The sequence below is a fragment of the Acomys minous genome (assembly GCF_964271855.1).
Source record: "Acomys minous genome assembly, chromosome: 4".
In the NCBI taxonomy this organism is placed as follows: Eukaryota; Metazoa; Chordata; class Mammalia; order Rodentia; family Muridae; genus Acomys; species Acomys minous.
In genome coordinates this window covers 50,710,924-50,725,174 of record NC_140486.1, presented here as the reverse complement: position 1 = coordinate 50,725,174, position 14,251 = coordinate 50,710,924, and the positions used below count along the sequence as shown (strand labels likewise).

The 14,251-nt window shown below is 51.5% G+C and overlaps 1 protein-coding gene across 1 annotated transcript; it reads left to right on the top strand.

Moving 5' to 3' along the window:
- The first annotated feature begins 3,353 nt into the window (after positions 1 to 3,353).
- Positions 3,354 to 7,213, top strand: EGR1 (early growth response 1). The gene is made up of 2 exons (XM_084778363.1): positions 3,354 to 3,955; positions 4,633 to 7,213. The coding sequence occupies exons 1-2, from the start codon at positions 3,652 to 3,654 to the stop codon at positions 5,937 to 5,939; spliced, it is 1,611 nt and encodes a 536-aa protein (XP_084634489.1). The 5' UTR covers positions 3,354 to 3,651; the 3' UTR covers positions 5,940 to 7,213.
- Positions 7,214 to 14,251: the final 7,038 nt, after the last annotated feature.

Here is a 14,251-nt window from a genome sequence, read left to right as displayed (position 1 = left end):
TATCTTCCCAGCCCTAACCTCGGGAGTGGTGGTAACTCCTCAGGAGAAACCGCTGGCTGAGGAGTATTCCAAAAATAAATGACGCTGGATGCACAAAAGATGCAGATGTGCAGATGTCTCAGGCAGACCTGCACCTTAGACTCTGGGGGCTTTGTCCTGGCATGCCGGTGGGGTGGGGCGCTGTTCTTTAAGTCCTCCAGGGATAGGACAGGGGGCCTCGGCTTAGTTGCCTTTTTGCCTTTTCAGTTCCATGGCTCAGTTGCTCCATATAAGCTTTCTTTTCCAGAGCCCCACAAGTGATTCCTTGATGGGTTGAACATTTTCTGCTCTAGGGACATAGGGAATAAAAAGTCCCACTACAGCCGGGAGTGGTGGCGCACGCCTTTAATCCCAGCATTCAGGAGGCAGAGGCAGGCAGATGTCTGTGAGTTCGAGGCCAGCCTGACCTACAATGTGAGTCTAGGACAGCCAGGGCTACACAGAGAAAACATGTTTTGAAAAAAAAAAAAACACCAAAAAAACCCAAAAACAAAAACCAACCAACCAACCAAACAGGAACAAGGAGGATACAGATTATGGGCTGGAGACGTGGCTGCATGTTAAGAACACAGGCTGCTCTTGCAGAGAGGACCCTGGTTTGGTTTCCAGCGACCACATGGAGGCTCACAACGGTCTGTGAGCAGTTTCAGGGCATCTGGTGCCTGCTTTCAGACTCCATGGGCTCTGCACAAAGATGGTGCACTTACATAAAATGGGACACTGATCAGCTGCCAGGGACAGTACCTCTTGTGTTAAGACTGGGATGCCTCTCTCTCTTTTTAATTTATTTAATTTTATTTTATGTGCATTGCTGTGAGGGTGTCAGAACCATTGAAACTAGAGCCACAGGCAGTGGTGAGCAGGGAATTGAACCTGGATCCTCTGGAAGAGCAGCCAGTGCTCTTAACTGCTGAGTCATTCCTCCAAGCCAGAATGCTTCCTCTCTGCACCATTTTTTGTTGTTTTGGATTTTATTGTTTTTCTTCTTTCTTGTTTAAAAAAAGATGGAGTGCTCACATAGCCCAAGCTGCCATCAAAAATGCAGTGTAGCCAAGGATAGCCTCGGATGCGTGATCATCTTACCTGAACTTAAGTATTGGGATTGTCAACATAGGGCTGGTTCATGACAAGAACCCAGTTTTTTCCTGCATACTAAGCTCCTCGTCAACTGAGTCACCTTCCCGGCCCCAATTGGGTCTTCTTGAAGGCTGAATGAAGTTGGGTAGGCCAAAGTAACAATAACCCCCGTTTATTTGGTGCTTGGTAAATGCGACGTAAGCGCTGTATTTGATAGGCACAGGTAGCAGCAGGCTGTGTACAAACAACCCTTCCTCATGAACATCACTAACATAAGCTTTATTTTGCAACCAGAGAGTGAGACACAGAAACTTTGGTCAGACCCCCATGAAAGTGGCCAAAAAATGGGCATTCTCACACAGGAAGCCTCTGACCCTGCCTGTCCTGGCCAGGAGGCTATGGAAAGGCACACTGATGACTCCCAGGAGAATATCAACACCTAGCCAAAGAACAGGGGAACCCTGGCTCATTTCTAGACTCCTTAAACTGATTTTTATAAAACGGGGGGCGGGGGTGTTCAGGGAGAGACTGTAGAAAAGTAACACACACACAACCCGTTAAACCCTTAAAACCCTGTCTCACACTCTCCTTCCATATACTATTTGCTTTCTTAAAAAAAAAAAATTTTTTTTTTTAAAAGCAGCACCTTCCATGGACTCAAAGTGGAAACAAGAGCCTTCCTTTCCTCGAATTCCTCCTTCTCCCTTTGGGGTACCTGGTGTTGGGGGAGAAGGGCTTCATTGCTTGCGTCAGAGTCCCGAGTCCCGGGAGACCAGCGGGAATCACTCTGCCATCACCCTCCCCGCGTTCCCCGCCCTTGGCCTGGCTCCGAGAGGGAAGTGTTACCCTGAAGTCTGGGCGCCTTGGCAGTGGCGGTTCCCTCGGGACTGCGGGGAAGGCCCCTGCCGCCGCGCCTGCTCAGTTCTCGCTCACTGCGTCTAAGGCTCTCCCGACCTGGCTCGGCGCCCAGCACAGACTACGGGAGGCGGGGGAACATGGAGGCGGCGGAAGAGCCCGCCGCGCCCGGGGCCCCCGGGAATACACCTAGAGACCTCCAGAGGGCAGCACCGAGTCGTAAGCGCGTCCTCAGCACCCCAAGCCAGGGGTCGCCTGGCAACCCAAAGGAAAGGCCCCTCTTTAGAACCGGGCAGGGTCCGCCCGACCAGTCCCTGGACTGGATAGAGGTCAGGAAGTGCCCAATCATTACAAGAACCAACAGCTCCTGGCGGGGACTCAGGACTGTCCTAGGGCAATCAAGTTCCGCAATCCAGGTCCGGAAAGGTGGGTTCCTCAGCAGCGGGGAGGAGGGACTAGCCTTTCAATTCTGGGTGGCGCACTGGAAGCCCGAGGTTCTAACACCCCCAAACTACTGACGACTGGTGGCCGAGTACGCGCCCGACTGCTAGGCAGTGTCCCAAGAACCAGGGGCCAAATTTCTTGGCCTCCTTCCCTCCCCACCCCGCCCCGCCCCCCGTGACACCTGGAAAGTGACCCTGTCATTAGTGAAGGCTCGGGTCAGGGCCCCGCCTCTCCTGGGCGGCCTCTGCCCCAGCCCGCCCAGCCGCTCCTCCTCTCCGCAGGCTCGCTCCCACGGTCCCCGAGGTGGGCGGGTGAGCCCAGGATGACGGCTGTAGAACCCGGGCCCGACTCGCCCTCGCCCCCGCGTCGGGCCTGGGCTTCCCCAGCCCAGCTCGCGCCCGGGAGCCGTCGGAGCCGCCGCGCTCCCAGCTCTGCGCGCCCGGCGCCCTCCCTACGCGGGCGTCCCCAGCTCCTGCGCGCGTCTTGGCTCCCGGCTGGGAACCAAGAGGGGGTGGGGTAGGGAAGAGTGCGCCGACCCGGAAACGCCATATATGGAGCAGGAAGGATCCCCCGCCGGAACAGACCTTATTTGGGCAGCGCCTTATTTGGAGTGGCCCAATATGGCCCTGCCGCTTCCGGCTCTGGGAGGAGGGGCGAACGGGGGTTGGGGCGGGGGCAAGCTGGGAACTCCAGGCGCCTGGCCCAGGAGGCCACTGCTGCTGTTTCAATACTAGGCTTTCCTGGAGCTTGGGGGCTCCAGATGATGGAGCGGGTCGCAGAATGGAGGTGCCCACAGCTCTTGGATTGGGGGGGGGCTTCACGTCACTCCGGGTCCTCCCGGCCGGTCCTTCCATATTAGGGCTTCCTGCTTCCCATATATGGCCATGTACGTCACGGCGGAGGCGGGCCCGTACTGTTCCAGACCCTTGAAATAGAGGACGATTCGGGGAGTCGCGAGAGATCCCAGCGCGCAGAACTTGGGGAGCCGCCGCCGCGATTCGCCGCCGCCGCCAGCTTCCGCCGCCGCAAGATCGGCCCCTGCCCTAGCCTCCGCGGCAACCCTGCGTCCACCACGGGCCGCGGGCCACCGCCAGTCTGGGGGCTCACCTACACTCCCCGTAGTGTGCCCTGAACCCCGCATGTGACCCAGCCAACCCCTGGCGAGTGTGCCCTCAGTAGCTTCGGCCCGGGCTGCGCCCACCGCCCAACATCAGCTCTCCAGCTCTCTCGTCCGGGATGGCAGCGGCCAAGGCCGAGATGCAATTGATGTCTCCGCTGCAGATCTCTGACCCATTCGGCTCTTTTCCTCACTCACCCACCATGGACAACTACCCCAAACTGGAGGAGATGATGCTGTTGAGCAACGGGGCTCCCCAGTTCCTCGGTGCTGCTGGAGCCCCAGAGGGCAGCGGCGGCAACAGCAACAGCAGCAGCAGCAGCAGCAGCGGGGGCGGTAGTGGGGGCGGCAGCAACAGTGGCAGCAGCGCATTCAATCCTCAGGGGGAGCCAGGCGAACAACCCTATGAGCACCTGACCACAGGTAAGCGGTGGTCTGCGTCGAGGCTGAATCCCCTTCATGACTGTCCTAACGTTCAGTCCTTTGCTGGGGGGACCTGACCCTAGACCTTAGGGATGGACCTGGGATTTCCCTATATTCCACACAGCCCTAGGGGCTTGGGTTACAGGGATGTCTGGGGACACCCCCCCCCCTCCATCCTTGCGGTGCCCGGAGGATAGAGCGTTTGTTTTGGATGGAGAGCTCAAGCTGCGTGGGTGGCTGGAGGGGGGGTAGAGGGTTTGTTTTGATGAGCCGGGTTGCCCCCTCCCCCGCGCGGGCGGGGCGCAGCGTGCCTTGCTTGCCGCCTGTCCCCAAGGAGGGGGCTGAAATCCGTGACCAGGGATGTCCCTGCCGCCCAGGGTAGGGGGCGCGTCTTAGCAGCGGCCACTAGGGTGCTGGCGGGATTCCCTCGCCCGCGCAGCCTCGCTGCGGAGCGCTCTCGGAGCTGCAGTAGAGGGGGGATTCTCTGTTTGCGTCAGCTGTTGAAACGAGCTCTGCCGCTGGAGCAGGTCCAGGAACATTGCAATCTGCCGCTATCAATTATTAACCACATCGGGAGTCCGTGGTAGCCGGGCGACCTCTTGCCTGGCCGCTTCGGTTCTCGTCGTTCAGTGATTGCCTTCCACTAACCAGGCCTCTCTCCTCTCTTTTCCTGCCAGAGTCTTTTTCTGACATCGCACTGAATAATGAGAAGACGATGGTGGAGACAAGTTATCCTAGCCAAACCACCCGGTTGCCTCCCATCACATACACTGGCCGTTTCTCCCTGGAGCCTGCACCCAACAGTGGCAACACTTTGTGGCCTGAACCCCTTTTCAGCCTAGTCAGTGGCCTTGTGAGCATGAGCAACCCTCCGGCCTCTTCATCCTCAGCGCCTTCCCCAGCGGCTTCATCGTCTTCCTCGGCCTCCCAGAGCCCACCCCTGAGCTGTGCCGTGCCATCCAACGACAGCAGTCCCATTTACTCAGCTGCACCCACCTTCCCCACTCCCAACACTGACATTTTTCCTGAGCCCCAAAGCCAGGCCTTTCCTGGCTCAGCAGGTACAGCCCTACAGTACCCGCCTCCTGCTTACCCTGCCACCAAGGGTGGCTTCCAGGTTCCCATGATCCCTGACTATCTGTTCCCACAACAACAGGGAGACCTGGGCCTGGGCACCCCAGACCAGAAGCCGTTCCAGGGTCTGGAGAACCGTACCCAGCAGCCTTCGCTTACTCCTCTATCCACTATTAAAGCCTTCGCCACTCAGTCGGGCTCCCAGGACTTAAAGGCTCTTAATACCACCTACCAGTCCCAGCTCATCAAACCCAGCCGCATGCGCAAGTACCCTAACCGGCCCAGCAAGACACCCCCCCACGAACGTCCCTATGCCTGTCCAGTTGAGTCCTGCGATCGCCGCTTTTCTCGCTCAGACGAGCTGACCCGCCACATCCGCATCCACACAGGCCAGAAGCCGTTCCAATGTCGGATCTGCATGCGCAACTTCAGTCGCAGTGACCACCTCACCACCCACATCCGCACCCACACGGGCGAGAAGCCTTTTGCCTGTGACATTTGTGGGAGAAAGTTTGCCAGGAGCGATGAACGCAAGAGGCATACCAAAATCCACTTACGGCAGAAGGACAAGAAAGCAGACAAAAGTGCTGTGGCCTCTTCAGCCCCCTCTTCTCTCTCTTCCTACCCGTCCCCAGCAGCTACGTCCTACCCATCCCCCGCCGCCTCCTCCTTTCCATCCCCTGTGCCCACCTCCTACTCTTCTCCTGGCTCCTCGACCTACCCTTCTCCTGCGCACAGTGGTTTCCCCTCACCTTCAGTGGCCACCACCTACGCCGCCTCGGTTCCGCCAGCTTTCCCTGCCCAGGTGAGCAGCTTCCCGGCGGCTGCTGTCACCAACTCCTTCAGCACCTCAACTGGGCTTTCGGACATGACAGCAACCTTTTCTCCCAGGACAATTGAGATCTGCTAAAGGGAATAAAAGAAAGCTAGGGGCGGGGCAACAACCGTGAAAGACAATTAAGGACAGGAGGGAGGAGGTGGCTGCAAGAGGGGGATCCTCTTAGGTCCGATGGAAGCCAAGCCCTTCTCTCTAGGCAAGAGTAGAAGGTCTGTTGGCCAACAGCCCCTTTCATTTATTGTCCTTGCCTCCCTGTCCCTAGTCCCCTTGACTTCAGCTGCCTGAAACAGCCATGTCCAAGTTCTTCACCTCTATCCAAAGAACTTGATTTGCATGGTATTGGATAAATCATTTCAGTATCACCGTCATCATATGCCTGGCCCTTGCTCTCTTCAGTGCTAGAACATCAAGTTGGCAAAAAAAAAAAATGGGTTTGGGCCCTCGGAACCCTGCCCTGTATCTTTGTACAGTGTCTGTGCCATGGATTCTGTTTTCCTTGGGGTATTCTTGATGTGAAGATAATTTGCATACTCTATTGTATTATTTGGAGTTAAGTCCTCACTTTGGGGGGGGGAGGGGGAGCAAAGCCAAGCAAACCAATGGTGATCCTCTATTTCGTGACGACGCTGCCGTGATAATAGGTTTGAAGCATTTTTTTTTTTTGAAGCAGCAGTCCTAGGTAGTAACCAAGAGCATGTGGCAGAGTGTTCCGTTAACTTTGTAAATACTGCTTGACTGTGCTCTCACATGTGACAAAAGTATGGTTTGTTTGGTTTGGTTTATTTTTATTCTTTTGGGTTTTTTGTTTTTTGGGTTTTTTTTTCTTTTTTTTTTTTGAAAAAAATTTTGCCCGTCCCCTTGGTTTCAAAAGTTTCACGTCTTGGTGCCTTTTGTGTGACACGCCTTGCCGATGGCTTGACATGTGCAATTGCGAGGGATATGCTCACCTCTAGCCTTAAGGGGGTAGGAGTGTTGGTTGGGGGAGGCTTTGAGAGCAAAATGAGAAAGAGGGCTGAGCTGAGCTTTGGTTCTCCAGAATGTAAGAAAGAAAAAAAAATTAAAACAAAGTCTGAACTCTCAAAAGTCTATTTTTATAACTGAAAATGTAAATTTATACATATATTCAGGAGTTGGAATGTTGTAGTTACCTACTGAGTAGGCGGCATTTTTTTGTATGTTATGAACATGAAGTTCATAATTTTGTGGTTTTATTTTACTTTGTACTTGTGTTTGCTTAAACAAAGTGACTTGTTTGGCTTATAAACACATTGAATGCGCTTTATTGCCCATGGGATATGTGGTGTATATCCTTCAGAAAATTAAAATTAAAAGAAAAATAAAGAAGCCGTAAGTGGTTATGTTTCTCCTGGGGTAGTGGGAGGGCTGTACAGTAGCCATTCTTGTGTAAAAAGGGGGCTGAGGCTTTTTCAGACTGGGACCTTACAGAGGAGTGTGTGTGTGTGTGTGTGTGTGTGTGTGTGCGCGTGCGCGCGTGTGTCCCCGTGTCTACAGTTGCGCATGTGTGTTGGTGCTGGCCTTGTACATACTAAGCAGGCACTCTTCTTCATACCAGGCCTATATGTGTTCTGCTTCTGTTGGGTCAACTGTATGTAGCTTTGTGGTGGTTAGCTGGAGCCAAAGGTGGGCGTGTGGCCAGAGGCAGCGGCCAACCGCATCCCACAACCCTACCCAGGATTGGAGGAATCCAGCCCCTGCCAGGTGTTCTTGGGGGAGATGAGAGGTGGACCGCACAAGCTTTGGGAAGCAGTTACGAGGCTAGGGCTGGCTCAACTTCCCCCTCCTTGCATGTCCCCAGCAACTTAGAAACAAGGGCCAGCTCTCCAGCCAAGAGTCCTTCCAGGAAGGAAAGCTCTCGTGCCTTTGCCAGTTGGAACGGCCATTTTTGGCGGCTTCCTGGGAGACAGGGCAGAGGGGGTCCAGGAGAGTGGCAAAGTGTGCTCCCATTGGGTAGGAAGTGCACACTACGAGATTCTCCTGACCCTGCTCCCCAAGGGTCCTGCTCACTGCCCAGTGATCTTTGCGGGTATGTGAGCATCTGTCTGCTCAGTGAGAGCCTTCGACCTGGCCGTGACAGACAGAGCAAGAACAGTTCCTGTTCCAGGAATGCAGACGGTTGGGGAGATGGAGATGTTGAGCCAAAAATGACAACAGGACGGTGTGTTACGCAACGAGGACAAGCACGTGGCTCGCTCTGGAAGCACAAAGACAGCCACTCAATCCAGCTGGGGACTTAAGTTAAACTGGGATGCCTAAGTGAGGGTGGACCTCAATGCCCGTGGGTTGCCGAGACAGGGAAGACGGTGGCCGGTAGTGTGCAGGGAGTACTGGGAACGTGCTTCCTCCAACCCTAGTGTGTCTTCTGTGAACCGATCAGATACCACACCTTTGGGCAGATGGTAATGAGTTTGATGTGCTGAAATTCTCTCTCTCTCTCCTCTCCCCTTTGTTTTTTCAAGACAGGGTTTCTCTGTGTAGCCCTGGCTGTCCTGGACTCGCTTCGTAGACCAGGAACTGAGTACAGTTAAGGTAAACTCAGCCCCACCCCTTCCTTTCCCCTCGATGGCCTGCAGGGTCCATCTCAAGCCTTACCTCCGTGTGGGAAATTCCAGTAGTCCCTTGGCATTAGCCTGGTTCCTCTGCATTCTAGTCCTTCCCTGCCAACACATTTCCCTGCCCTTTCCCATGACTCCAGACTCCTCGGCCCAGAGCACGGGGAACCAACCATCTTCCCTAGACAAGGGCACATCCCTGCCAGCCTCCTGGCAAAACTGCCAAGTCCCCATAGGACGTTTGTGTTGGCAGACCTCTTCCTAGCCCCGCCCACCGCTCCCCATCTCACCCTAGGCTCAGGAACACAGGTCTGTGCCTGCTGCACATTCCTTAGAGTGTCTCACCCCCAGATTCCCAGGAAACAAAGCGCATCAGAGTCCAGCTGTGTGGGGAGGGAGAAACAGTGATGGCTCCTTCTCACTGAGCATCTCCTGGTTGAGGCTCTAAGGTAAGATTACCAGGTTTATTTCCCAGAGGGTTCCACGGCTGCCTTGCACCCCAGGGTGTCTTTTGGTATTGGCCTCAATAACAAGGTCATTCCTAGGCAGATGGCTGGCTGAGAAATTCTTCCAAGCTTACTAGCCAATTTTTGCCAGTCTTGGCACCAAGGTTTCATTAGAGTCTAACGCTCCAGATTCAAGGTGGTTTTTTTTGTGTGTGTGTGTGTGTGTGTGTGTTTGTTTTTTTGTTTTTTGTTTTGTTTGATTTTTACATGATTGAAATAAGGCACCATTCAAAGAAATTATAGAGCAGGAATATGGGTGTGTTGGCAGGGTCCAAGGATGTAGCTCTTCAACAGGGTTCTTTGAAGGCATGCACCAAAACCTGGGTTCAAGAAGCAGCACCCAAAATAACAACAATCTTCATTTGCTATCTTGCTCCTTAGGAGGCACAACTGCAACCAAAGGCTCAAGACAGTACTGATAAGAGCTGTGATCATAGTAAAAGTTGAGATCTGGAAAGAGTGTTGAACAGTGGATTCCTACCCAAGATTATGCGAAAGAGGGGCTGGAGAGATGGCTCAGAGGTTAAGAGCACTGGCTGCTCTTCCAAAGGTCCTGAGTTCAATTCCCAGCAACCACATGGTGGCTCACAGCTACCTATGAGATCTGGTGCCCTTTTCTGAAGTGCAGGAGTGACATGCAGGTAGAATACTGTATACATAATAAATAAATAATTAAAAAAAAAAGAATATGCGAAAGACCGAAACCATAGCATAGAAGAAAAGAGGGGAGAGAGAGAGAAACAGATTCAGACCTGAAGTATTCAGATCTAGCATTCCTCCAAGACCATTTCTTTCAGAGGGGGATGGGGCGGGCACTGTTTCGAGACAGGGTTTCTCTGTGTAGCCCTGGCTGTCCTGGAACTCACTCTGTAGACCAGGCTGGCCTCGAACTCAGAGATCTGCCTGCCTCTGCCTCCTGAGTGCCGTGATCAAAGGCGTGCGCCACCGCACCTGGCTTCCTTCAAGTTCCTGGCAGCTCTTTTTCTCTTCAATTTCCTGACTGTTGGGCCCCAGGCACTTTGAAAGGTTCAACTCAGAAGGAGAGAACTTGGCCTCGTTGTCACACTCAGTTTTCCCCGTGGGCTCCGTGAGCTTCCTTCTCTCACAGGAGGGACAGCGCTATGTTAGAGTGTCATAGGCTGGGTATTTTCTGCTGTGTCTCCACCCCCATCCCAACTGTGTCCTAGCTTCATGCTAATGGGGGGCGGGGAGAATGGACAAATGGAGACCTCCCCAGTGTCCTAACGAAAATGAGACTAGTTCTCGAAGAATCAGATGACAAAACCATTTGATTTCAACATTTTACCCAGAAACCTTTGGAGACCACGGCCCGTGGTGATTTCCTCCAATTGAAACATTCCTTCCTGGAGGGAGGAAGGAGGCCCCAGACTCAGGAAAGTCAACAAGCCTCCCAAGTTCGAGAATGCTGAAACGCACAAGCGTCACCAGGCCCCTCCCTAAGGGTATAGGAGTGTAAACTATGCTAGGCAGAGGAGGCTCTGTGCTCCCATCCTCAGAGTCCGGAGGCCAGTCTGACCCGGCAGCTGCATACAGGTTGTGCAGGGAGACGCTGGGAAGCAGAGTTCATGAGGCCTGACCCATGCTGGGGTGAGCTTTGAGCCACTCATGTGCCTGTATGCCAAGTAATTCCAACGAGCTCACCGGCTCACCAAGCTGGACTTTGCGGGGTCATTGCTTTGATCCATCACCAGTGCCCTATGGGTGAGTGGCCACCTGCTCCAGTCGCTGCCAGAAAAGCGTCATGCAACAAATGCTAGTAAGGATTTTGCATTCAGGGGCTAGAGAAGTGGAACTGCACGCACACAGGATTTTAAAAAGATTAATTTATTTATTATTATGTATACAGAGCTCTGCATGCATGTACACCTTCCGGTCAGAAGAGGGTGTCAGATCACATTATAGATGGTTGTGAGCCATGTGGTTGCTGGGTACTGAACTTAGGACCTCTGGAACAGCAGTCAGTGCTCTTAACCTCTGAGCCATCTCTCCAGCCCTCTGAGGAGACAAGTCTCCCTCTCCACCCCCACACCCCCAACCCCCCACCCCTACCCCACCCCCCCACCCCCAGACAGGGTTTCTCTGTGCAGCCTTAGCTGTCCTGGACTCACTTTGTAGACCAGGCTGGCCTCGAACTCAGCGATCCACCTGCCTCTGCCTCCCAAGTGCTGGGATTAAAGGCGTGTGCCATCATGCTCGGCTCTCCATTTATTTTTTAATTAATTAATTATTTCGAGGCAAGGTCTCACTGTGTAGCTCTGGCTGGCTTGAAATTTACTATGCAGACCATGCTGGCCATGAGCTCATAGCCACCGTCTTACCTCAGCTTTCCAAGTGTTGAGGTTACAGATGTGAGCCACCACACCTGGCTAGCATTAAAGGGTTGTTGTTGTTTATATGAGATATGCAGCTCTGGCTGTCCTAAAAGAGTTTTAGAAACTATTGAGACAGGCTTTGTAGTACACACTTTTAATCTCAACACTTAGTAGCAAAGGCAGGCAGATCTGTGAGTTTGAAGCCAGCATGGTCTACATAGCGACCAGACCACCTAAGGCTATACAGCCAGACCTTGCCTCAAAAACAAACAATCTTATTATAACAACTTTGTGGAAAGTATAGCTAGCATATAAGAAATTATATATATATATGTATATATGCATATCTTAATGTGTTATCATATATTTTTTTGTTTGTTTTTTGAGACAAGGTTTCTCTGTGTCACCTTTGCTGTCCTGGACTCACTTTGTAGACCAGGCTGGCCTCGAACTCACAGCAATCCGCCTGCCTCTGCCTCCCAAGTGCTGGGATTAAAGATGTGTGCCACCACGCCTGGCTTTTTTGGTTATAATTTTATATAATATGTTTTGATCATATTCTTTCTCTTCCTCCCAACTCCTCACAGCCCCCCCCCATTTCCCTACCTGCCAAAATTCATATTCTCTCTCTCTAACTTTTCCCAAAACAAAAGAACAGGGGAAAACAACAACAAACAAACAAACAAAAAACCAATAATCCAAAAACACCAAACAAAACCAAAAAATGCTTGCAAAATCCCTACCCTGGAATGTAGTTGATAAACACAGTGACACTCTATTGGAAAATACTGATTTTTTTCCTTTTCTGCCAAGTATCAATTGCACATAGCTTCTTGGTTAGGAGTGGAACTTTGTGCTCACTTCCCCTTCTCCGTGCTGGGGTTTTGTCTGGTTTGAACCTGTGTGGGTCTTGTGTGTGCTGTCAGCCTCTGTGAGTTCATATGTGCATCAGTCCTGATGTGTCTGGAAGATGCGGTTGCCTTGGAATCATTCACCACCTCTTGCTCTTACACTCTTTCTGCCTCCTCTTCTTCATAGATTCCTGAGCCTTGAGGGGAGTAGCTTGGCATCCCATTTTAGGGCTGAGTGCTCCAACGTCTCTGCAGGTTGTCCAGCTGTGGGTCCCTGGTGTTAATTACCATCTACCGTGAGAAGAAGCATCTCTAGTGAGCGATGCGCTGATCTATCAGTTTAGCAGTATGTCAGTAGACTCGTTTTGTTGTTAGGTTCCGTTAGCAGAATAATAGCTTTAAGTTGTCCCCTTGGCCCATGACTTACCTAGTCTCAGGTTCCTGGCCACTTTTACAGTGTCAGCTATGGGTCTTAGCTACTGTCATAACATTTGTGCCACTGTTGTACCAGTATCTTGCAGGCAGGTCACTTTCTTTCTTTTTTCTTTTTTTTTAAATACTGTAGCCATTTTCAGGGACCTTAAAGACTGTGGCTGTCCTTAAGGCTCGTAACATGGCATCACTATTGCCAACCTTTTCTAATTTCTGTGTAAGCACATTGAGATAAGCAGACTAATTGGCTGGCTTGCAGGTCACTTTCATAGGTTGCAGGCTTTGTATCTATGTGAAATCTATTTATTTATTTATCTATTTATTTATTTGTTTGTTTGTTTGTTTTTGAGACAGGGTTTCTCTGTGTAGCCTTGGCTGTCCTGGATTCCCTTTGTAGACCAGGCTGGCCTCGAACTCACAGATATCTGACTGCCTCTGCCTCCCAAGTGCTGGCATTAAAGGCGTGCGCCACCACTGTCCAACTTCATATGGCTTTTCAAAAGGCTATCTGATATACAATTCAGAGATGGAGGGTGTAGCTTAGTCATAGCATACTTGCCCACAATGTCCAAGGTCCTGGGTTTAATGAGTCCCAACATACATAGTATACAGGCAAAACCATTACCACAAGATAATAAACATACCCATCCATTTTCAAGGGGCCCTCATGACCCTTGGCAATCTTTCCTTTTCAGGCAACTTCTATTGTTCTTTCTGCTATCAATCACTTGACATCTCTAGACTTCCCTATAAATGGACTTCTTATCTTAGCATCATCATTTAAATTAATTAATTAGTTAATTAATTTTGGTCTTTTGAGACAGGGTTTCTCTGTGTAGGCTTGGCTGTCCTGGACTCCCTTTGTAGACCAGGCTGGCCTCGAACTCACAGCGATCTGCCTGCCTCTGCCTTCCGAACACTGGGATTAAAGGCGTGGGCCACCACACCCTGCTGGTTTTTATGGCTGGAGCCCAGGGCTTCACTCAAGCTTTCAGGGTGTGCTTTCTGCCACCGAGCTGCATCCTGAGCCTGCACCGTTGTTTTGAGTGAGTCATGTTGTGTGTTATGTATCTGACTTTTCCCTGCTGAGTAGTAATCTACTATATGGCTATCCTACAGTGTGATTATCCTGTCATCCAAAGAGGTATATTTGGGTTGGCTGTTTTGGAACTATAGTGAAGAAGAATGGCCAGTAAACATTTAAATACAGAAGTTTGTGGAGATGTGTGCCTTTTAATCCAAAAATTCCCTCAGACCTTCTAGTGCCTTCTTTCCATCCCTGTCTATGATCAGAGTCAGGATTTGGCTCCTAAAAGATTTCCTTCTTGCTGGGTGGTGGTCGCCCATGCCTTTAATCCCAGCACTCTGGAGGCAGAGGCAGGTGGATCCCTATGAGTTCAAGACCAGCCTGGTCTACAATGCAAGTCCAGGACAGTCAAGGCTACACAGAGAAACCCTGTCTCGAAAAACCAAAACAGATTTTCTTCTTGTAACCTTTTCCTAAAGAAAACAGAGCCAGTTCTTTCATCATTTTTATTGCTGTATTCCAGACTTATTCCCATTGTTTTTTTTAAAAAAGATTTATTTATTATTTATACAGCATTCTGCCCACACATGTGCCTGCCCCACCACAAGACAACACCAGATCTCCTTACAGGTGGTTGTAAGCCACCATGTGGTTGCTGGGAATTG

What these genes read in the sequence shown, in the direction of transcription:
- EGR1 (XM_084778363.1), top strand. Translation starts at nt 3,652, where the DNA reads ATGGCAGCGGCCAAGGCCGAGATGCAATTGATGTCTCCGCTGCAGATC. An exon ending in CTATGAGCACCTGACCACAG is followed by an intron (nt 3,956 to 4,632) that starts GTAAGCGGTGGT and finishes TTTTCCTGCCAG; the next exon opens with AGTCTTTTTCTGACATCGCA.